This window comes from Apodemus sylvaticus, chromosome 3, assembly GCF_947179515.1.
Source record: "Apodemus sylvaticus chromosome 3, mApoSyl1.1, whole genome shotgun sequence".
NCBI classification, from domain to species: domain Eukaryota; kingdom Metazoa; phylum Chordata; class Mammalia; order Rodentia; family Muridae; genus Apodemus; species Apodemus sylvaticus.
This window is the reverse complement of record NC_067474.1, coordinates 38,205,731-38,224,327: the sequence shown is the minus strand read 5'-3', so window position 1 is coordinate 38,224,327 and position 18,597 is coordinate 38,205,731. Positions and strand designations below refer to the sequence as shown.

Sequence of the window (18,597 nt, the reverse complement as noted above, 5' to 3'; positions counted from 1 at the left end):
TCTTCCCGGGACATTATCCTGTTTTTGATTCGCTATTTCCCATGGTAGGGCAAGTCTTAAAGCTTCCGTTTAACCTTTCCAACCATAATAGCCCTCATTCCACAGGTCAAGGAAGCAATGTGGAAATTCTGCCAAATTCTAAATATGTCTTTCCCAATTATACATTCAGGGACTGGGGGAAATAATCACAGGATAAGTTTTGGGAACCAATGGGCTAATGATGAGACACCAGCCAAAAATGCATCAGTCACCTGACACCTTCAACCTCTACTTTAATTGGAGGGCTGCAGCATTTCTTGGGATCTTCCCACAATCAGCATCAGTTCAAAGTGAGCACCCAGTTAACCCTGGAAAGTCTGGTTGCTTCCTTTCCCCCAGTGTACGATAACCCTTGTAAAAGGCCTTAATTCCTCTAGGGAAGGACTGGAGAAAGACTAACAGTAAAGCTCTTGGGCATTTTCCCAAGGCTCTTCCTTAGTGGAAGCTGGCTATTCCTTTATTTAAGGATTCTGTGTCTACAAACTACCTCAAGTCTGATCATTGTTTCACAGGCCAAGATACCCTTTTGCCATGATCCAATGGAGCCTTTGTTTCCTTTGTTTGAGAAATTTTCTACTTATATAGATCAAAGTTAAATCCAGTACCTAGTTCATGCCTGAAATAGCATGATTGATTAGCCAGTAACAAAGGTCTGTACAACTCTTATGGTTCAACATAAAAATATAGTTAGCCTGTGCTAACTATCATGGGTTAGGCCACTATGGACATTGCTTTGCTTGTGCTGGCTATTACTACAATCTGTAGGAAATTATGACCCAGTTCTTTCTCCCAGCCTCATCCTTCCAGAAATAAAACTCAGACTCAAAATATACTTACAGATACTTTGGCCATATAGCTAGGCTCTTCTCTGACTAGATATAACTTAACATATCCCATTTATTCTACCCTACATAGATGGTTCCTTATGCTCAGGTACCATTCGTCTATCTCCTCACATCTTCCCATCTACCTCAGAGTCCAATTAAACATATTGTATTTAATTCATCCAGCTGAGCATCAACATCTCCAACCCTAATGTCTGACACCAGGCAAAGGTGACACCAAAGCTCTATAAATGTGCTGGTGTCCCCTTAGTGTTTTGTGTCTTAAAGGATTAGTAAAGGACATGTCTTCTGGGCTTTTCCACTGTGGGCAATTAGGTTTCATATAACATACCCACTATAGCATTGCAATTTTCCTGAGCCTAAAAATCCTTCCATTAACATTAAGCCAAGAGATATCAGGCAGCTCCAATTCCATTTCACTGTGTTATCTTTTGACAAAGGCTTCAGCCAATCATTTAAACTTTTGACATTTAAAAAAAAAAACTGTACAAAAAGCTTCTAAATTCTACCTAGAATCTCCACTCAGAGGACCCAGATCAGTACAATCACCCTGATCCAGTTTTATGTTTCATCCACCATTATCCAACACCCTTAAAATCCATTCCCAAGCAAATTTCCAAGATTTTCTCCTGAATGAATTAGCAGACTCATTAAGCTCTTTATTAGTGTAACACATCTCTTCCTGGACTACACCTTCACCTCCCATCTAGAAGCCTGCCTTGCCTTGAGTCTGATTATATACGTCTAGAGGCAACTATTTGTGGGCGCTGAAGGATGTCAGTGTTGTCTTACCTGACTCCTCATTCAGAGAAAGTTACTGCAGAGAGCAGACAATGAAGGATTGATTTCCTCACTCAAAGGAGGAAAAGTCAATTTCTCATGGGTTGGGGGTTAATATATCCTCTGCTAAGGGTGTCAATAAGGTAAAATAGGCGCTTATTAATCTGAGGGTTCACAAGATCCCATTCATTACCAATTAATGCCCTTACCTGATGACACCCTTGGCTGATGGAGAGAAGAGTCTCTTCCAGGGCACACTGTAGAAACTTTTAGACTGCTTATGTGCTGCTGGAGCCAGTTAGCTTTATTACTGAGTTCATTGCTGTCCTTACCATATTCTGAGATATGAAAATTGGTTACCTTCTCATTGGTAACAAGTTGAATTTATGGTCAGATACCATATTCTGAGATAACGAGAAGTTGGTTAGTTTTATGCCATTGAATGAGTTAGAGCTCATTCTTTCCCTTTGTCATCTTATCCAGAGATGCTAGGAGCAACTAGCCAGCATCCTCATTTTTCTTATCTTTTCACCAACCCTCAGAACTTTTATATGCAGAATCACCAGATCCATGGCCACTCAGCACAGGTGAATCAGGAAAATCAAATACACTTTTCCCTTTAATTTTATAAAATACTTCACACCATGGGCTTTCAGTATTCTCCAAGCATTAGGAAAGGCTTCAGCAACTGTAGGTATTAGCAAATTAGAAAGCCTATTTTAGTTTTTTTTTTTTTTAAAAAAAAAAACTATCCATTTAAAAATTCATCTTTATACTTCTGTTACCCTAGAACCACATTTGGTACCAATACCTGTATCAGTCAGGGTTCTCTAGAGGAACAGAACTGATTGTGTGTGGGGTGTGTGTGTGTGTGTGTGTGTGTGTGTGTGTGTGTGTGATGTGATGTGATGTGATTTATTGGAATGGCTCACAGGCTGTGGTACAGATAGTTCATCAGTGGCTGTCTACTAACAAGGAGATTGAAGAATCCAGTAGCTCAGTCCTTGAGGCCATATGTCTTCAGTGTATGCCAGAATCCTAAGGAAGTGGGCTCTAATTCCAGTGAAGGAATGGACTTGCCAGTGGGTGCAAGAACAAGCAGGCAAAGAGAGCAATATTCCATATCTTTTATACGGGCTACCAGGAGAAGGTGGGTATAGCCAAGATTGAAGGTGAGTCTTCCTACCTCAAAAGATCCAGATCTGAAGTCTTTCAACTTCAAATGTTTTATAACTGCCCACAGTTACATCGAATGGGTCACCGGGCTACCTGGGAGGAAAGCTGGGGATAGACCTGAGTGGTGAGAGAAACATAAAGCCAAGACAAATTTCCTGATCAAGGCTCAAAGTTTAATGGGGGTCTCTAAATATATGTAGGCAGGGGAAGACCCTTCCCCCAAAGGCTGGAAACTCTCCCAGAACTGGTTCGCTTGCTCTGCAGGTAGCTAGTGTCAGGTGGCTGGTGCCTGTCAGGAAACTACAGGTCCTTGGAGAACAATGGGCTTCACCTTGGTCTGAGTGCTCCATCATAGGTGGAGGGGATTATGGCTAGCACAGGAATTCCTGCTCAAAGGCTGGGAGAGGAACTTCACCTTGGTCAAGGTCAAGTTCCTGCCAGGTGGCATGGCACCCCAACATGGCTCTCTACAATGTTTAATGTAGAAAAGTCTGTCACAAGTATACCCAGTGTTTTAGTTAATTCGAGATATAGTCAAGGTGAAAACCAAGATTAGTCATCACAATGGTTGAATTTAACAAAAAAGAAGGGGACTATGAACATTTTAGGATAAACTTTTTCATAATCTTTTGCTTCCATGGGATTTTGGGGGGTGGTGATGGAGATGGGACCCAAAGCCTTACTCAAGTTAGGCAAGTACTATATATACTGATACCTTTCAAAATTCTTTAAAAATTTTTCTACAAAAAGTACAATGGGGTTTTGTGGGTGGCATTGTGATCTGTACGACAAAGCTATGATTTAGTGTATATGTTCTCCTGGTTCTGGGTTATTTGCATTATATATATCATAGCTACAAATTAACTATACTCTTCATGCTCATGTGAAATGTGTATGCTCTCAGTCTTCAGACAGGCTCCAAGAAGCCATTGCTGACATCAGAACGGACGAACAAGAAATTCCTCGCCATTCTTCCAAGCAAGCTGCAACTGGTTCAAGATTCTATGTTTTGGGTTCCAAAGTTATATATTTTTTATAGAAGATGCATTTTATTAAATCTGAAGTGTACACTTATGTATGGGATGAAATGTGCCTCAAATGGAAAAAATGGTCATATTTTAAATTACTTTATAAGACTTAAGACTTCTTGCTATATTTTAAATCCTAAGTAAAATAAAGGATAACCGAGGAATACCGAATGGCTGAGAAGCACCTAAAGAAATGTTCAACATCCTTAGTCTTCAGGGAAATGCAAACCAAAGTTCTATTTCAAGTGGTTTGTATGAAAGCAACTCTGAGGCAATTACTTGAAGTTCCTCTTCAGGAAAACATGATAGAAAAATCAACTCACAGGAGTGAGGGAAAGTGGTGGGGTGAAGTTTGTGCCTAAAGACTTTAACTTCAGTCCCATGCAAAGTCATAGGATGACTTTGACTCTTTCAAAAGACAGCTGAAATTCATGCTCATCTTTTTAAAAAATAACTCTTCTTATCTCAGAAATATTTCTTTTCCTCAGCCCCTCCAACTCTAGGGATAGGTTGAACTTGCTAAAAGTTGGTCAACAGGGTTTCTAGGAGGACTCAGAATTCAGAGTTGGGTGTTCCTTCTTGTGAGCCTACTCACTAGACATCTGAAGATCTACTAAGTAGAAATCACTAAGAAATTTATTGATAGTACAGGAGAGAGGAGAACACTATCAAGATAGCAATTATGCAATGGAGGAGCTAGAGAAAGGACCCAAGGAGATGAAGGGGTTTGCAGCTCCATAGGAGGAACAACAATATGAACCAACTGGTACCCCCTAGAGCTCCCAGGGACTAAACCACCAACCAAAGAGTCCACATGGAGTGACCCATGGCTCCAGCTGCATATGTAGCAGAGGATGGCCTTATTGGACATCAAAGAGAGGAGAGGTCCTTTGTCCTGAAGAAGGCTCGATGCCCCAGTGTAGGAGAAAGACAGGACAGGGAAGCAAGCAGGAGTGGCTAAGTTGTTGAGCAGGGGGAGAGAATGGGTTAGGTGGTTTTGGGAGGGGAAGCCAGGGAAGAGGATAACATTTGAAATGTAAATAAAATATCTAATAAAAAATGAAAAACATAGCAATTGTGATTTGAAACCTTTATATAAGAGTTTTACTAACTCTTCTCCAGCAAGGTCATTGGGAATCTCAAAACTTCAAATATTCAGACATGCAAGTAGTGATGAAAGTATAGGGGGTTGACGGTACCTGCAGTTCTCAAACATGTGTCTGAGATCTGTCTGGAGTTGTCATTAAGACGTAACTTCCCATTCAGTGAGTGTGGGGTGGTACCCAAGATCCTTCACATTTATCAGATTCTTTGGTGAAGTCAATGCCAGTAGTTCAGAAATCACACCTGAAGTAGTAATATCCCAGCAACCTCTGGAGTATCCATAATGTTTGCAAAAAGTAACTTTATTATTTATGTAAATGGGTGTTTTACCTGCATATATGTCTATATACCATTTGCATACAGAGCCCGTTGAGATCAGTCCCTGGTTTAGAGTTATAGATGGTGGTGAGCTACTACATAGATGCTGGAACTGAGCAGGTCTTTGGGAAGAGGAACCAATGCTTTTCACTGCTGAGCTGTTTCTGCAGTCCCTGGTTGTTAGACACTAGTTGTGCTTGGTGATGCAACTGGAGGCTGGAGCAGGAGGATCTGGAGTTCACACCCAGTATAGGTTACAGAGTGAAAGTTTCTCAATAAGAAACAATCAAACACCCAAATAGTAACACACCAAAGAATGGAAGAAACACATTTGTTGGAGAGACGTTGGTTAGCTATGCCTCCTAAATACACTCAAGCAGCTCAAAGCCTCGTTTCTGTTATGGAATATCCCTGGATTCCTGTTTTATGTTCTTGAGGGCAGACTCCTCCATTGTGTTTGCCCATACAAACCCCAGTTTTGCCTTAGGATGGCGGTCTACATGCAGGAAATCCAGGTGCCCACAGAAAACTTTGAAAAGCAGCATTGGCTGCCATCTGGGGACAGGCTAGAGAGTCTACATAGGAAAGTGTTCTAAAGCTGAGGTGACAGAATCGAGAAAGGCCTTCCACATTTATGTTAATGTTACCCAGACACAGCTTGGTGTGCATGGTTTTTTTTTTTTCCATCCTGTTATTGTCTACTCCTGAAGAACCACTTTCTGGAGGGAAAGAACCTTCCAGAGGACAGGAAAAGCCCAGATGGTACTTGTATTGCAGGCTCACTCTTGGCACTAATTTTCAAAGCGCCTGTCCCAGAACAAAGCTTCAAAGCACCGCTAGCCCCTTGAATAAGGAGGCAATGTATTTGAAGGTGTTTCAAAAACCAGTATAAGCTGGGCAGTGGTGACACATGCCTTTGCCCCCAGCACTTTGGAGACAGAGGCAGGCAGATCTCTGAGTTTGAGACCAGCCGAATCAATAGAGAGAGTTCCAGGCCAGGCATTCTAGAGGATGCTGTTGTGCTGAGTCACTTTCTTTCATGAATTGGCCTTTCCTGATTCTGTCAACTTCTAGTCCCTGATCCGTTGAGAATGGGAGCCCACTGCTCTCTTAGAGAAGTTAATTTCTAGAATCCAGCAGGATTGGTTGCCATCTGAAGAAGACAGGCTAGAAGGTCTCTGATATCCCTCTGAGACACAGTCTCACAGCAGACTCCCTGTTTCTCTGGCTCTGCCCCTGAGCCTTAGGTGCAGGAGTTGTGTTAATGGACAGTGTGACAGGCAGGGCTGGACACCTCATGATCACTTGTTTTCTGCATTTTTTACTGTGATTTTCTTAATGATCTCCATATGGATTTGCTTTATTCTGTGTAGTTGAGGTAAAAGGAAATTGGAAAATGCTTTATTTTGTGTAGTTAAGGTAAGAGGAAACCATATTTCCAGGACAGCCTACAAAGGATAGCTATGACCTTATAATTTTACTGTTTTGGTTTCCCTGTGGTGTCCTGTTACCTGAGAGCACCACTCTACTGTTTGGGGAAAACTTAAAATGATTATAAATGTATTGCAGACTAAACAGTTTCCCACTGTATCCTTCTACTCTTTCAGGCACTGACTTTCCCCAAATGGTTTGGGTTTCTACATTTGTGAGAAAGAATAAGTAAATGGTCCAGAGCTGCTGTGCCAGGACCTCTGCTTCCCTTTAAAGCGCAAAGATAATGGTTGCAATGAAGTGAACGGTCTCATTAACTGAAGCTTGCAACACATTCTGTACATGAGCTATAATCAATATGTGGTAAACTATGACTATTAAACCATAAAACCATAAGCTACTGTATCAATTTTTAATTGAGCAAAACGTATAATCTTTGTTGATTCAGATCTGTTGGTTTAGATCTCGGCAACATCTCATGACTGTTGTAATGATTGCAGACTGATAATATAGGACGGGGTATATAGAAGATGCAGAGGCCCAGACTAGATCTGCTGCAGTTATTGTCAAAAAGTGACTTTTTATAAGTGGCTTCCTGAAACCTACTGTTTACTTTCATTTTACTCTCTAACATAAAAGGCGAGATACAAATGTGTCTCCCCAACAATTTATTACTTTGCCCTTAAGTATGTCTTGCCCACATACAGTGCTAATAGCAAAACTTCAGATTATCTGGTAAAGAGCCACCATATTTCAGCATCTTTGAATGTAGTGTGTTGGCACATCTGTCACCTTCTGTCTTACGAATCAGTGAAGGTGTCACTTTCTGTCAGTCTTGAGGCCTTATGTACTGACTTTAGTGTGGCTGTACTTCATCTTGCGACTGAATGACAACCCGCATGATCCAAGACAGCTTAATTCATGGACTGTGATTTCTAGAACTCAATTTGTGTCATTTCCCTGTGAATGAAAAGAGAATAATGCATCATAAATCCACAGCTCCCTCTGTGGTAGGCAATGCAAGTTGACCGTATTCCCACAAAATGGGTTTTCAATTAGAAAGATTTGTGGCTGTGGAAGCACATTACCAGCTAAGAGTAAGCTGTGAAGACTGTAAATATCAGCCTGGCCACAGCTCTCCCAGACACAAGACAGTGTGAACCAAACAAGAGTCTGAGCTGTGTTTTCAAACGCCTCGTAAGAACTGGCTCCCGGGCATTGGCAGAATGCTGTGGCCATATGTTTTGTGTGCATGTGTTTTGTCTCTAAATGTCTAGCTTTGAACTTGCTCAAAGTGTGTAGCTTATGTTAAATGTTCTTTCTAACAAATACAAGTTTTATATGTCCATATCTAACATGCTAAATATTTTCTTAGAACAAGTTCTTCTTGCTTTTGACACTATAACAATAGATCATTAGTGTGATGGTTTTTAGAAGCATTGTGGTCAATGTCTTCTTGGTGGATTTTTCTATTGATGACTATGCAGTGTCCTTTATTGTCTCTTCTCAATTGTTTTGGTTTAAAGTCTATTTTGTCCAATATTAACATGGATACACCAACTTGCTTCTTAAGTCTATTAGCTTGGAATATTTTTTCCATCATTTTACCCTGAGTTGATACCTGTTCTTGAAGTTTAGATGTGTTTCCTGGATGCAGACAAAGGATGGATCCTGTTTTCACACCAGTTTTGCTTGTCTTTCACTTAGGAACTTGAGATCACTGACGTTGAGTTATCAGTGAGCAGTGTTCATTGCTGATTCATGTTTGGTTGTTGCTAAGTATCGGGTTTGTGTGTATGTGTGTGTGTGTGTGTGTGTGTGAGAGAGAGAGAGAGAGAGAGAGAGAGAGAGAGAGAGAGGGAGAGAGAGAGAGAGAGAGAGAGAGAGAGAGAGACAGAGACAGAGACAGAGACAGAGAGACAGAAACAGAGACAGAGACTGTTTCCATTTTTCTGATTTGTTCTCTGAGAATAATTTATTACTTGTATTTTCTTGGGTGTAGTCAAACTCTTTATGTTGGAGTTTTCCTTCTAGTGTCTTCTATAGGGCTGGATTTATAGGTAGACTCAGAGATTTTATAGAATTTATAGGTAGATCTGTAGGTTGCTTAAATTTAGTTTTATTATGGAATGTCTTATTTTTCCATCCATGGTGACTGAACATTTGAGTGATTGGTTTCTTCCACTGTTCACAGCTTTATAGGTTTCTGTAAGAGATTTATCAATTTTCTCTTTAATGAGCTCTGTTATTTTCATAAAGTCTGCTCCATGGTCTTTGTCTTCAGCTATGTTGCAATACAAGGCCTGCTGTAGTATATGTTGCTAGGCTTTAGTAAAGTTTTTCCTGACGGTCGTGGATCGTGTTTTCGTGCTTAACTCTAGGAATCTGGGTATAGGAAAACTGTAATTCTAGCTGCTGATGCCTGGTCTTGTGTTTGTTGGGTGTTTCATTCCTTCATTTCTGTTTTCTCTCTGGTTCTTAGGAAAGGGTGGTAGCCATGTGTTGCATGGTAGGAAAATTCTTCTGGAGTCCTGATAGGTCTATCTTCCAGGGATTCTGGGTAAAATGTGTTTCTAGGTGTTGGACGCTGACACTTAGAAATGTGAGTTTGCTAGGTTGAGGGGGATGAGTATGTTTAGGGTACTGAACCACCAGTGTTCCACCAGGAACTGCTTACTCCCTGGGAATGGGGACAGAAAAGTGAGCAGAGGGACAGCATGTTGTCTGCTATAGGGCTTGAGATGAGACTCATGGATTTGACTTGGAAGAATGAAAGATAATATGAAGTTCTGCAGTTAGCTCACCTGCTTTGGTGGCTAAAATGGCCCATGAATTCCCAGAGGAAGCCTGTTGGAGTTGGGGGGCTGGGATAAAGCAATGACTCAAAGGAAGTTGCAGGGGATAATCTATATGATCCACTCAGAAGTAGGGGTGGGGAGGGAGGCTACCCCTGCTGTTCTGTTACTGAGCTGGAGATAAGACTGCAGGGTTGGTTTTGGAAACAGAGGTGTAAAGTGATCTACATCTTGCCTCCTGCTTCCCTGGACAGAGCAGCCTGCGGCTTCCCAGGAAATGTCTTCTGGAGTTGGGTGCTAGGATAATATAATACGGTAAGTTCAGCGAGGGAAGTTAAGACTGAAGATCTGTGTGGTCCACTTAGAGATGGAGGAGAGAAGAAGGGGAGGCCTTAGCAGGTTGTCTGCTGTACGGATAGAGATGAGACTAGAGGGTTGTATTTGGAGAAGCTAAGGGAGAGGGTAAAGATCAGAAGCAGTATGTTCTCTTAACCAGCAAGCTATCCTTCCACCACCACCACTCCCCACGAAATGGATTCCATTTTAGTCCCATTCTTCAGTGGAGAAAGCTGGCTGAGATGCTAAGTGCTTGCCCACTCATGCTGACATGTCCATACTCAGGTTGTCCTCTGCCCATGCTCTTCCATCCTGAGGGAAATGTGATATCAGATAATTAGGTCCCTTTTCAATGTTATTAAAACGGTATGGAAATATACATATATTTCAAGGGAACAAGATTCATATACTTCCATATTTAGAAGTAGTCATGGTCAACCTATTGTCTGTTTATTGCTTCCTGCAGTTCCTTCTGTTCTCTTTCCATCTCCTTTCCATTCTCTCTCTACCCCCTTCTATTCTTCTCTCTCCCTCTCTGCCCCCTTCTCTTCCCTTTGAGTGACTCCACTTAAATTCTGGTAAATCTTAGTGATTGATTGTTGCTGGCTGTAAAATCATTGCCATATATCAGATATCCTTAAAATGTTGTTACCTTGGGTAAGTGAAATTTTGTATTCTCTGAGTCCTACTTTTTCCTTATCCCAGGCCTTGGTGACACCTTTCCTTTTGTTTGTCTGTCTTTGGTTTATTTCTCTTAACGCAATATCCTCTAGGTTGTTCAAAGTGAGATTTCCTTCTCTGTAAAGGATGAGTATTTTCCCTTAGCATGGATGCATGTACATATCTGTTCTCTTTATCCATTTTTTTAGGTTGTTTCCATACCTTGGCTTTTATGAATAATCTTGTGGTGGGTGTGGTATGCTGATTTCCCTTTGGGGTATGGATCTTATTTTATTTGTATGTAAATTAGTCCAGATAGAGAAATGAGGTAGGTGAGTCTGAAGATTATTGCCTGGAGGAGTGTGCTGAAAGAGGGAGGGAGGGGGCGAGGGACGGGGAGGGAGAGAGAGAGAGAGAGATTGTATGTGTTTACTATAATTGTTTAGCTATCAGATGGGTGCAGAGGCTTGTGCAAATGAAGCTTTGTGGAAGTGTTTCAGAAACCAAAATTACATTTCAGCTAAAAAGCTCTCTTTTTCCCTCGTTCCTCTAGGACATTGTCTTTCTCTCTTGCTTTTTAGATCCCATAATTCAGTCTTTTCTTTTTTTACTTTCCTCATTTCAGGCAATGTTCAGTCTTTGTATGGTGGAAAGTGGAGCTGATGAAGTAAATTTACGTGGTGTGACCAGCCTGGGCTTAAAGCAAGCTCTGGAGTTCGCATACACAGGACAGGTACGGTGCCAAAGGTGATACCAGCAGCTTTGTTTGTTAACTGTGCTCAACCAAAGATATATCTTCAGGGGATAAAATTTAGCTGCTGTGCATTATGCTCATTTTAATATTTAAAAAATTCACATCTGCCTACTTTTATAACTGACATAACAGACAGGTGAGTTTGATTTTTAGTGTTATCCAGAAACATAGCATTTTAATCCGAACTATGTTGATATGAAGATTGGATTTTCATGATCTGAAGTACTGTCATAAGGGAAAGAGGTGCAGTTAGTTGAATTCTAGCTATCACTTAAGCAGTGACCCAATTATGGCTTCATTGTCTAAAAATTAAGAATCAAATAAGGCAAAAGCCATAGGCACAAAGAACAAAATCAAAACTCTTAGGGCTATTATTGGTGTGATGAAACATCACGACTAAAAGCAGGTAGGGGAGGAAACTGTTTACCCCATAGTTCCTTATAGGAGACAGTCAGGCCAGAAACTCAAACAGGGCAGGAACCTGAAGGCAGGAGCTGCTGCAAAGGCCACAGAAGAGTGCTGCTTACTGGCTTATTGTCCAGGGCTTACTCAGCCAACTTTTGTAAAGAACTCAGGGCCAAGTGCCACGACTGTAACCCTACATCTGATAGAGGGCTAATATCCAATATATACAAAGAACTCAAGAAGTTAGAACCCGGGGAACCAAATAACCCTATTAAAAAATGGGGTACAGATCTAAACAAACAATTTTTACCTGAAGAAATTCGGATGGCCGAGAAGAACCTTAAGAAATATTCAACATCATTAGTCATTAGGGAAATGCAAATCAAAACAACCCTGAGATTTCACCCTCACACCAGTCAGAATGGCTAAGGTTAAAAACTCAGGAGACCGCAGGTGTTGGCGAGGATGTGGAGAAAGAGGAACACTCCGCCACCGCTGGTGGGGCTGTAAGATGGTACAACCACTTTAAAAATCAGTCTGGCGGTTCCTCAGAAAACTGGACATGACACTTCTGGAGGACCCTGCTGTACCACTACTGAGCATATACCCAAAGGATTCCCCAGCATACAATAAAGACACATGCTCCATTATGTTCATAGCAGCCTTATCTATAATAGCCAGAAGCTGGAAAGAACCCAGATGTCCCTCAAAGGAGGAATGGATACAGAAAATGTGGTATATTTACACAGTGGAATTAAAAACAGCAGTTAAAAACAATGAATTCACAAAATTTTTAGGCAAGTGGTTGGATCTAGAAAATATCATCCTAAGTGAGGTAACCCAATCACAAAAGAATACATATGGAATGCAATCTCTGATAAGTGGATATTAATTAGCCCAGAAGTTCTGAATACCCAAGGCACAATTAGCATAACAAATGACTCCCATGAAGAAGTAAGGAGAGGGTCCTGATCCTGGAAAGGCTTGATCTAGCATTGGAGGGGAGTATCAGGACAGAGAAAAAGGAGAGAGGTGATTGGAGAATGAGTGGAGAGAAGGTTTATGGGACATATGGAGAGGAGGGAACTGGGAAAGGAGAAATCATTTGGAATGTAAACAAAGAATATAGAAAATAAAAATATATAATTTATATACCAAAAAAACCCTCATGGTCAGCTGAGTCGTGGCCCACCCACAATGGGCTGAGGCCCTCCTCCATCCCTATATGCTCACTTGTCTCCAGCCTGATCCTATAAAGCCATTTTTAAAATTATAGTTCTCTCCTCTCAGGTGATGGTCCTTGTATTAAGCCAAGATTAGATTAGTGAGCACAATTGCCCTCTTGTCCATGCACTCTTTAACTATATAACCTTTCACATTTAGTTTATCCTCAAGATCTCATATTGATAAATATAAATACATTATAAATATAAATTTCACAATATAAAACATTACAAATTTAAGAATCCTACAGTGTTTATAAGTTCAAACACTTTAAAAATTCAATATCTTTAAAATATCCAGTCTCTTTGAAAAGTCAAAACTTTTCAAAAATCCAGTTTCTAAATCTCCAAAATGTTTTTTAATAGTTCCAAGTGGCCTTTTGTAAAAGCAGAAATAAATACTTTCTTAGACCAAGAGGGGAGAACCAGGGCACAGTCGCAATCTGCACAAAGCTAAACAGAAGTCCGACAGTATAAATCTCTGTGTCAAACTTCTGGGATTCACAGTTTTCTGGGTTCCTCCAAAGGGATGACACAGCGTGCACAGCCTGTCTAGTAGGCTCCATCCAGCTCGGTTCCATGGCTGCTGTTGTCCTACTGGATGCTGTTGTCCTGCTGGATGCTCCAACATGGTGCTGGTGTCTCCAATATTCTGGGGTCTCCTGCTGCAACTGGGCTGCACTTTTTTAGCCTCTCCTGGGCTTTCTTTTGGGACTCCAGTCCTGTCACATAGTAACATGTCTCAACTGCTCTCCATGATTACTTCATGCCTTAAAAACAAGTAAACCTGAGTAACTCTTAGAGTAGCAAGTTACTCAGCATGAGATACAGCCTTGGCTGCCTGTAGAGTACAGCTTCTTTGTGCTGACTATGAAGAAGCATTTCCCCCAAACAAGTGCACTTCAAAGATGCTGGTCTCTTCTTAATCACAGTGGACTCTTCAGCCTCAGCAGACCAGCATCCATTGTCCTTGCAAAACAAAGGTTTTACTTTAATGGTTATGGTCTTTAATCAGTTACAACTGATTCTTCAGATGCAGCTGACTAGATACTATAGACTCTTAACACAGATGGCCCAGTAGAATCTTTGCTTTCCTCTGAAACTTCGCAAGTCAGGCTTCCAATGTCTGCATTTCTCTCAATACTCTTATCTTACAACCTCCCACAGAGCAGATTACCAAGCTCTCAATACTCAATTGCTTTTGTAGCCCAAAGTTCCAAAGTCCTCCTATAGTCCACCTAAAAACCACATCTTCAGGTCTGTCACAACAGTATTCCACTGCTGGTACCAATTTCTGTATTAGTTAGATTGCTGTGATAAAACACCATGACCCCAAAGCAACTTGGAGAGTAAATGGTTTATTTTTCTCACCCTTCCATATTGCTGTTCACCATAGAATTCAGTCAGGCCAGGAATAAAGTAGAGCGGTAACTTGGAGGCAGGAGCTGATGTGGAGGACTGCAGCTTACTAGATTGTTCTCCATGCATTTCTCATCCTACTTTCTTATAGAACTCAGGATGACAACCCACGGGACAGAACCACTTACAATGGGCTGGGTCCACTTACATCAAACACTAATTAATAAAATGCCCCACAGGCTTGCCCACAGCTTGATCTTATATGGACATTTTCTCAATTGAGGTTCCTCCTCTCAGATGACTGGAGCTTGTGTCAGGTTGACCTCTAAAACTAGTCATCACAACAGTATTAAAGTCTCAAGATTTTATGTTGAGAATTATGGTAGAAGCAGAAAACTCACAAAAGAGTGGGCATGGTCACCAGGGACCACCAACACAGCATTTCACAGAGAAGATGGTGTTTAGACCTTGAAGAATCTGAGGCTTACCTTTCCTCTGAATTTTCTTTAGATGATAACTGGAAGGTATGATATTCAGGACTAGAAAGATGGTTCAATGGTTCAGAGCTCTGGGTGATCTTCTAGAGAACCCAAGGTTCAATTTCCACCACCCACATGGTACCTCACAAGCATCTGTAATTCTAGTCCTAGGGGATACAGTACCTTCTTCTAACCTCTGTGGGCATCAAGCATACAAGAGTTGCAAAGACAGGCATGCAGGCAAAACACTCATACACACAAAACAGTTTTTAAATTATACCATTGTTCAGTCTTTTTCTTGATCCAGCACAGTTTGAGATGTATGCCTTAGAATAATTAGAACAAATACGGCATTTAAAAGTATAATAGAAGAAGCAAAAACACCATACATCAAGTTCATACAGATTCAAGGTTAGCCTAGTCAAAATTTATGTCTTAGGAAACTAAGACAGGCAGCTATTATATAGAGTTACCACACATTTTTGTAGTGCAGTTAGTAAATAATATATTTTATGCTTTTTATGGTTCACATATATAAATTAATATATTAATTCTAAATTATTTCATTGTACAGTTCTCTCTTGATACCTGAATTGTTGTTGTTATCTGCATTGCCTATCTTCTTGGAAGGAAATTGAGGCTTAGGGTCATGTGTCACATGTCCCTGAAGAGAGACTGGAAGGCTATTGATGAGGGCGCAGTCTCAGTTATACTAAATACTCCATTTAAGATGGAAGTACTGTGGGATGTCTAACAAGGACAGTGGCGGGTATGAAGTGGAGCCTGCCTCTTGTGTGTGCTAAGGATGCAGAGCCAGAGTAGAGTTCAAGCTCCTTGGCGCTCAGAAGATAGTGAGTTCAAGACCTTTCTTGAACACTGAGCTACACTACTGGTGTTTGGTTTTGCTTTAAGCTGATTGTTACTGTGCTCTGGCTTTTCTCATTTGGAAGTAAGTATGTAAGTAATTTATTTTAGTTTACAGGAGCCTATAGCTGAGACACTTTGGAGTTTTAAAGAAATGGATATTTTGAGAGACTGGAATTTTAAAGTGGGATTGGTAAAGTTATACTGTTTTATATTGTGATATTAACATGAGATCTTAGGGAGAACCAAGAAAGGAAATAGTCTTGGATTAACAGTGATGAGCATTTGTATCAATTTGACAAGGTATCAATTGTACTGATTAATTTTTGTCAACTTGACACAAACCAAAGTCTTCTGGGAAGAAAGAATCTTATTTGACAAAGACATCCTTCATATTGTTCTTTTGGGACATTTTCTTGATTAATGATTGACATGGGAAGGCTTAGTGCACTAGGGTGGTGCCACCTCCGAGCAGGTGGTTCAGGGAGGTATAAAATGTAGGCTAAACAAACCATGGAGAGCAAGGAAATCAGTGAGCAGCATTTCTTCACAGTTTGTGCTTCAGTTCCCACCTCCAGCTTCCTTTCTTGAGTTCCTGCCCTGACTTCCCTCAATGATGGACTATAAATTGTAACATAAAATAAATCCTTCCTCCACAAGTTGCTTTTGGTCATGGTGTTTGTCACAGTAATAGAAAACATATTTGTAGCAAATATAGTGACTTTTAAAAAAGGAAATAACACAAGGCCTCAAGCCTATTATGGTCTTGTGTTTATTCTTTCTGGAGACTGGAGGCCAACTCTGGAGGGTAGTCACAGTGAGATACTGCAGCTAGCGCACACAGCATCAACTTGGCTGTTCAGATTATGTCCTGACAGCATCTGTCTAACAGAACACAGTGAAGGAGCGAGGGCACAGTGCTGGGTACTTTATGGGTTCTCTTTGACCTAATCTGTAAAACAACCTTGAGGAATGTGGTGACCCGTCTCGAAAGGCAGCAAGGTCTTCTGAGCAAAGCCTTGGATTTCAGATGGAGGCAGGAGAATCTCTGGAGTTCTAGGATAACTTGGTCTACACAGTAAACTGCAGGATAGCAGGACTAGAGAAAGCCTGTCTCAGAAAACCAAAGCAAACGAAAAGATCAGCGAGGTGCAATGGACTGACTAAAATCATTCACCTATGTATTTTGACCTAGTCATTGATATTTTCTAATTCCAAGTCTGTTTTCCTTTTTATGAATGCCATCAAGAAAGAGACATAACACGTTTCTTAGCATTTTGTTTAAGGAGGCATAGAAGTACTTGGAGAGGTTTGAAAACAACTCCATTTTTGTGTGATGGAGTGAGGGGTGGGGGTGGGGGGTGCCTTCTATGTCAGTATGGTTTGAATTTTCATTCTTGTCCCCTCTGTGTCATTTCTCTGCTACAAACTGGTAGATGAGGCAGCATTTCTTATAGCATCCAAGGAACTTTGGTTCTGGAAAGACTCAGTGAAACAGTATTCGGCAAAACCAGAACGGGGAAGTGGGAAGGGGTGGGAGGGAGGACAGGGGAAGAGAAGGGGGCTTACGGGACTTTCAGGGAGTGGGGGGGCTAGAAAAGGGGAAACCATTTGAAATGTAAATAAATTATATCGAATAAAAAAAATAAATAAATAAAATGACTGTGTAGTCAGGTTTGGTGGCACATACCTTTCATCTCAGGACCCTGAAGGCAGAGGCAGATGGATATCTAGGAAATCAGAGATAGCCTGGTCTACATTGCAAATTCCAGGTCCCTCAGGGTTATATAGTGAATCTTTGTGTCAAAAACAAAATGACCTTGTAATAAATTTGCCTTGAGACTGGGATACAGATAATTGCTGTATTATAGATTATTACCAGTGTATTACAGCATATCCGAGAAACCTGCAAAGATGACTTCTCATGCTATGGAGTTGAAATTAGAGTCGAGCATAGAAGAATCTGGCATGTGGTCGTATCAATGAAAGCATGGCTTTTCAGTTTCTTCATTGGTACTGATCATTATGGACTTTCAGTGATGGTTGTTAACCATATATGAATATCTATAGTATGTATCGTCTCATACAGTGTGTGCACATATATACAATTTATAGCTGTATAGGAACACACATATGCACGCACACACACACTGAGTGCTGACAGTTGATCATAAGTTTAGCCAGTTGTAGTAAGCATAGTATAAAATGAAGGTATTTTAAGTGTCTGACAATTGATGCTGTCTTGGAGAGAAGTTTGGAGTACAGTGTGGGAGTGATGAATGAATACTCCTAAGTGCGACAGTGTGTGTGTGTTCCTCCTACACACAGTTCTGAGTACAGCCTTCTCAAAATCATCCCACAGATTTCATCCAGGAAGTGTTGAAGAAAAGTCAAAATTTCCCCCGGTGCTAATAGTTCCTCTGAACATGTGCGCACCCTTCACAAATGCACGGCTCACACGCATATACCTGTCTTGGCACTCATTGGCAAGTGTCCTTCCTGTCTACCTGCTGCTCACGAATTGCTTGAGCAAGGCTCAGGATGCGTTGTAGTCCTTGTGATGTCCTTGCTCAGCCATAAACAGCTGCTGGGATTGCAGCAGAGAGGAGCCACAGGGTAGAAGTAACTGGCCTCGTCCTGGAAACAGTCATAGGAACAATCTGCCTTAGTTGGAGAAAGAATGAACCCAAGAAAGCACAGGCTTTTATTTCTCCTGGGGAGCAAGAAGATGGTTCCTATTTTTTGGCCTCTTCCATCTTACTTTATTAATATTGTAGATCAGTCTGGAATAGAAGAGACATGAGAAATACAAAAGAGACTCAGGGCATACTGCACCTCATTCCCATATAGAAAAAGGCTCACTCACAGAAACAGGCAGGTATTGTTTTCAGACAGACAGACAGACAGACCTCCATCTGGCTAGTGAAGAACATGTAACTGAGGCTAGTTTATGAAGGAAAGAATGCTGGGAAGTAAGACAGCTAACCCACTGGCTCTAGAA

At 41.0% G+C, this 18,597-nt stretch overlaps 1 protein-coding gene across 3 annotated transcripts in view; it reads left to right on the top strand.

Moving 5' to 3' along the window:
- The window catches only part of Klhl32 (kelch like family member 32), a 253,142-nt gene that overhangs the window by 112,972 nt on the left and 121,573 nt on the right, over positions 1 to 18,597 (top strand). For all 3 annotated transcript variants that reach the window (XR_007977000.1, XM_052176161.1, XM_052176160.1), the window contains exon 4: positions 11,138 to 11,245. Coding sequence is in view for 2 of the 3 variants with exons in the window: in XM_052176161.1 (XP_052032121.1) it covers positions 11,138 to 11,245 (108 nt within the window). In the remaining variant the exon portion in view is untranslated. The remainder of the gene's footprint in view (positions 1 to 11,137; positions 11,246 to 18,597) is intronic.